The sequence below is a fragment of the Lucilia sericata genome, unplaced genomic scaffold, assembly GCF_015586225.1.
Source record: "Lucilia sericata isolate MDLA Ls3-8-SP2 unplaced genomic scaffold, ASM1558622v1 Contig000913F_arrow, whole genome shotgun sequence".
Taxonomy (NCBI): domain Eukaryota; kingdom Metazoa; phylum Arthropoda; class Insecta; order Diptera; family Calliphoridae; genus Lucilia; species Lucilia sericata.
Window position 1 is genome coordinate 186,861 of NW_023994900.1, and position 6,000 is coordinate 192,860.

Here is a 6,000-nt window from a genome sequence, read left to right on the forward strand (position 1 = left end):
TAGTTCTGGTTCAGTACTATGGGATATCTCTAGAAAGTTATACAAAAAATCGATTAGCTGTTAACGAGTTAATTATAGTATTAAATATGCATGAAGATGAATATTATTTAAGTATGCAAATTAATCTGTTACAATACACCTGTTAACTTTATTCATTACTAATTTGCATTTCCGTAATTACTGGTAACAAATAAGCTTAAATGCCCACTGTAACTAACACACACAAGAATGCTTAAAAAACTGATACTACTAAACCTCTTAGCACTTAATCGTGAAGTGCTTTGAGTCACGTGTTTGCAATAAATGAAAGTAAAATTATTTATTTATATTTTTTTATTTACAATTTCATATTTAGGAACATCATATTTTACATCGGCTTATCGATCGAATGGACCCACATCATATGCTGAATTTAACTATTATAATTTTCCGTATTTACAACGATTTACGTTTTAGTTTTAAATTAAAACCAACAATAAGAACCACAAAAACAACAAACAACAGCAGTAGCAACAACAACAACAACCATAAAGCAAAACAATCGATCAATTGATCGGTATGAAATTCTCATAAAAGCAGCCAAAAGCCAAACAGCAACTAAAGACGGCTGCTTCTGAAGACAGGAGGTATGAGGAGGCAAAATAGGCGACAGTCGCTGAGACTTATTGCAAATGCAAAAACCAGTCATAGTTTTAGTATTTGTGTATTGTATTAAAAAGACATACAATATTTAGAAGTAAAAATATAATAATCATTTATTTAAATAAAATATTTTAAAATAAAAAACTTGTGCATAAAATAATTATCTTTATTTTGATTGTAAAATAGCAAATATATATTTTTAATTTCACCTTTAATTGTTTATCTTTAGTGTAATTTATTTTCTAATTATATGTATGTACATTTTCTTATGAATTTTAGCTTGTAAATTATTGTAAATAATTAATTATTTTGAAATTTTTGTGTAATTAAAAAAATAATTAAAAAAAAATAAATATAAATGCATAATTTGTATAATTAGATTAAAGGTAGGTATTTAGAATGATGCTTACATAACATCAATATTATTCTCATTTGTCCTTAATATTAATCAAGTGTCAACCAAAGTGATAAATTATTCAAAATTTTTGAGCTCATAATTATGTTAAATATACAGCACAATAAAATATTATGTAAATATAAATATATTCACAAAATGTTATCGGGCTTGGTCCATATTTGCCCCTAGCCCCCATATAAAGCCTCTTTCAGAAAATTAGTTTTTCATCCATAAATTGCTTAAATGTATCGGAACAAGGGAATATTAAAGATAAATGCTTTATTATGAAAAATAAATCACATTTAATATTCATAACATATGGTCGGTCAAGCCCGACTATACTTTCTTACTCGTTCTTCTTTCATTTCTTTTCTTTTTTCTTTTCTTTTCTTTTTTTCTTTTCTTTTCTTTCTAGTTTTTTTTTTTTTCTTTTCTTTCTTTTTTTTTTTTGTTGTTTTTTTTTTTTTTTTTTTTTTTTTTTTTTCTTTTTTTTTTTTTTGTTCTTTCTTTTTTTTTTTTCTGTTCTAGTTCTGTTTAGTTCTGTTCTAGTTCGTTCTAGTTCTGTTCTAGTTCTGTTCTAGTTCTGTTCTAGTTCTGTTCTAGTTCTGTTCTAGTTCTGTTCTAGTTCTGTTCTAGTTCTGTTCTAGTTCTGTTCTAGTTCTGTTCTAGTTCTGTTCTAGTTCTGTTCTAGTTCTGTTCTAGTTCTGTTCTAGTTCTTTCTAGTTCTTTCTAGTTCTGTTCTAGTTCTGTTCTAGTTCTGTTCTAGTTCTGTTCTAGTTCTGTTCTAGTTCTGTTCTAGTTCTGTTCTAGTTCTGTTCTAGTTCTGTTTAGTTCTGTTCTAGTTCTGTTCTAGTTCTGTTCTAGTTCTGTTCTAGTTCTGTTCTAGTTCTGTTCTAGTTCTGTTCTAGTTCTGTTCTAGTTCTGTTCTAGTTCTGTTCTAGTTCTGTTCTAGTTCTGTTCTAGTTCTGTTCTAGTTCTGTTCTAGTTCTGTTCTAGTTCTGTTCTAGTTCTGTTCTAGTTCTGTTCTAGTTCTGTTCTAGTTCTGTTCTAGTTCTGTTCTAGTTCTGTTCTAGTTCTGTTCTAGTTCTGTTCTAGTTCTGTTCTCTTTCTGTTCTAGTTCTGTTTCTAGTTCTGTTCTAGTTCTGTTTCTAGTTCTGTTCTAGTTCTGTTCTAGTTCTGTTCTAGTTCTGTTCTAGTTCTGTTCTAGTTCTGTTCTAGTTCTGTTCTAGTTCTTCTAGTTCTGTTCTAGTTCTGTTCTAGTTCTGTTCTAGTTCTGTTCTAGTTCTGTTCTAGTTCTGTTTCTAGTTCTGTTCTAGTTCTGTTCTAGTTCTGTTCTAGTTCTGTTCTAGTTCTGTTCTAGTTCTGTTCTAGTTCTGTTCTAGTTCTGTTCTAGTTCTGTTCTAGTTCTGTTCTAGTTCTGTTCTAGTTCTGTTCTAGTTTTGTTCTATTCTGTTCTAGTTCTGTTCTAGTTCTGTCTAGCTCTGTTCTTGTTCTATTAGTTCTGTTCTAGTTCTGTTCTGTTCTATTCTAGTTCTGTTCTAGTTCTGTTCTAGTTCAGTTCTAGTTCAGTTCTAGTTCAGTTCTAGTTCTGTTCTAGTTCTGTTCTAGTTCTGTTGTAGTTCTGTTCTAGTTCTGTTCTAGTTCTGTTCTAGTTCTGTCTAGTTCTGTTCTAGTTCTGTTCTAGTTCTGTTCTAGTTCTGTTCTAGTTATGTTCTAGTTCTGTTCTAGTTCTGTTGTACTTCTGTTCTAGTTCTGTTCTAGTTCTGCTCTAGCTCTGTTCTTGTTCTATTAGTTCAGTTCTAGTTCTATTCTAGTTCTGTTCTAGTTCTGTTCTAGTTCAGTTCTAGTTCAGTTCTAGTTCAGTTCTAGTTCAGTTCTAGTTCTGTTCTAGTTCTGTTCTAGTTCTGTTCTAGTTCTGTTCTAGTTCTGTTCTAGTTCTGTTCTAGTTCTGTTCTAGTTCTGTTCTAGTTCTGTTCTAGTTCTGTTCTAGTTCTGTTCTAGTTCTGTTGTACTTCTGTTCTAGTTCTGCTCTAGCTCTGTTCTTGTTCTATTATAGTTCTGTTCTAGTTCTGTTCTAGTTCTGTTCTAGTTCTGTTCTAGTTCTGTTCTAGTTCTGTTCTAGTTCTGCTCTAGTTCTGTTCTAGTTCTGTTCTAGTTCTGTTCTAGTTCTAGTTCTGTTGTAGTTCTGTTCTAGTTCTGTTCTAGTTCTGTTCTAGTTCTGTTCTAATTCTGTTCTAGTTCTGTTCTAGTTCTGTTCTAGTTCTGCTCTAGTTCTGTTACAGTTCTAGTTCTGTTCTAGTTCGTTTCTAGTTCAGTTCTAGTTCATTTCTAGTTCAGTTCTAGTTCAGATCTAGTTCAGTTCTAGTTCAGTTCTAGTTCAGTTCTAGTTCAGTTCTAGTTCTAGTTCAGTTCTAGTTCAGTTCTAGTTCAGTTCTGTTCTAGTTCTGTTCTAGTTCTGTTCTAGTTCTGTTCTAGTTCTGTTCTAGTTCTGTTTTAGCTCTGTTTTAGCGCTGTTTAGTTCTGTTTTAGTTCTGTTTTAGTTCTGTTCTAGTTATGTTCTAGTTCTGTACTTGTTCTGTTCTAGTGCTATTTGAGTTCTATTTTAGTTTTATTTTACAATTAAATTTTATATCTATGACCATAAATGTACTTACATGTTTATCTGTATATTTTAAATTATTTTTTCAGGTAAAGAACACTTAAATTTATTAAAAAGGTAAGTGAAATGTTTACATTTTATTATACCAAAATTCTCAAGTTGAAGTAAAAAGACAAAGAGATATTGAATATGATGTAGTATTCTCTTGCAAATTCCTTTTATCAAATGCAGCATTGTAGATACTTACGCCATGTAAACATATTTTTATGTAATTTTTACAAATTTTAAATGTCAATTAAGTGTAAATGAGTCAGTTATAAATTACATATTGTTCGTGCATTTAAAACAAAACTGCAGTTGTCAATCATTTTTTTAGACTTCACCTCAACCTTGTTGTCTTAATGGTTGCAATAATTTCAAACAATTTTCTATTCACACCATTTAACCTAAAAAAAACATAAACAATTTACATGTGTATTTAAAACTAGAAAATTGAAAACAAAAGATATCAACAAAAATGTCACATTTTTAACACACTATTAAAAAATACCATAAATGAAAAACTGAAAAAATAAAAACAAAGAATATGTTCAACATGATATCCAGCGCCTTTAGGTGAATAATACAAATCGCACAAATATTTAGTCACTTCTATATTCTCTGTTTAACTTGGTTTTCATTTTAACAAACAATACCGCGTTTAAAGGAATATACAAACATTTTCTGAAAGAATTCATGTACTACCAAAAATTAAAATAAACAAATTTAAATACAAGTTTTAGTGAAAACATAAAACAGAATAAACAAATTTTTGTTCACATGTGTAGAAAAGCTTCGTAAGACACCGCAGTACCAGAAAAAAGATACATGAACATACATCGGAGGAAAAAATTAAAACAACGCCATGCAACAATGGTTAAATGCAAATATGTATTTTTCTTAGCGTTACAATGAAAATGCGTTTAATTTAGATGCTGAATTTAGCAGAGTTTTACACACAGTCATATGTAGATGTCGTACGCTTAGCGAAAAAAGCACTTAGTCATTTTTTTTGTTGTAAAAACATCATTGTAAATTAATAGTGAAAATATAAAAGTCTGCATTCAACTTCAAAATAATTTCTAGTTCTAGTTCAGTTCTAGTACAGTTCTAGATCAGTTCTAGTTCAGTTCTAGTTCAGTTCTAGATCAGTTCCAGTTCAATTCTAGTTCAGTTCTAGTTCAGTTCTAGTTCAGTTCTAGTTCAGTTCTAGTTCAGTTCTAGTTCAGTTCTAGTTCAGTTCTAGTTCTAGTTCAGTTCTAGTTCAGTTCTAGTTCAATTCTAGTTCAGTTCCAGTTCAGTTCTAGTTCAGTTCTAGTTCAATTCTAGTTCAGTTCTAGTTCAGTTCTAGTTCTGTTCTAGTTCAGTTCTAGTTCAGTTCTAGTTCAGTTCTAGTTCTGTTCTAGTTCAGTTCAGTTCCAGTTCAGTTCAGTTCTAGTTCAGTTCTAGTTCAATTCTAGTTCAGTTCTAGTTCAATTCTAGTTCAGTTCCAGTTCAGTTCTAGTTCAGTTCTAGTTCAATTCTAGTTCAGTTCTAGTTCAGTTCTAGTTCAGTTCTAGTTCTGTTCTAGTTCAGTTCTAGTTCTGTTCTAGTTCTGTTGTACTTCTGTTCTAGTTCTGCTCTAGCTCTGTTCTTGTTCTATTATAGTTCTGTTCTAGTTATGTTCTAGTTCTGTTCTAGTTCTGTTCTAGTTCTGTTCTAGTTCTGTTCTAGTTCTGTTCTAGTTCTGTTCTAGTTCTGTTCTAGTTCTGTTCTAGTTCTGTTCTAGTTCTGTTCTAGTTCTGTTCTAGTTCTGTTCTAGTTCTGTTCTAGTTCTGTTCTAGTTCTGTTCTAGTTCTGTTCTAGTTCTGTTCTAGTTCTGTTCTAGTTCTGTTCTAGTTCTGTTCTAGTTCTGTTCTAGTTCTGTTCTAGTTCTGTTCTAGTTCTGTTCTAGTTCTGTTCTAGTTCTGTTCTAGTTCTGTTCTAGTTCTGTTCTAGTTCTGTTCTAGTTCTGTTCTAGTTCTGTTCTAGTTCTGTTCTAGTTCTGTTCTAGTTCTGTTCTAGTTCTGTTCTAGTTCTGTTCTAGTTCTGTTCTAGTTCTGTTCTAGTTCTGTTCTAGTTCTGTTCTAGTTCAGTTCTAGTTCAGTTCTAGTTCAGTTCTAGTTCAGTTCTAGTTCAGTTCCAGTTCAGTTCTAGTTCAGTTCTAGTTCAGTTCTAGTTCAGTTCTAGTTCAGTTCTAGTTCAGTTCTAGTTCAGTTCTAGTTCAGTTCTAGTTCAATTCTAGTTCAATTCTAGTTCAGTTCTAGTTCAGTTATAGTTCAGTTATAGTTCAGTTATAGTTCAG

General features: G+C 31.0%; 1 protein-coding gene across 1 annotated transcript in view; it reads left to right on the plus strand.

Moving 5' to 3' along the window:
- LOC119609012 overlaps positions 1 to 576 on the plus strand; it is a 62,470-nt gene extending 61,894 nt beyond the window's left edge. Inside the window, exon 4 of the mRNA XM_037963677.1 lies at positions 356 to 576. Coding sequence (XP_037819605.1) covers positions 356 to 456 — 101 coding nt within the window. The 3' untranslated portion in view covers positions 457 to 576. The remainder of the gene's footprint in view (positions 1 to 355) is intronic.
- Positions 577 to 6,000: the final 5,424 nt, after the last annotated feature.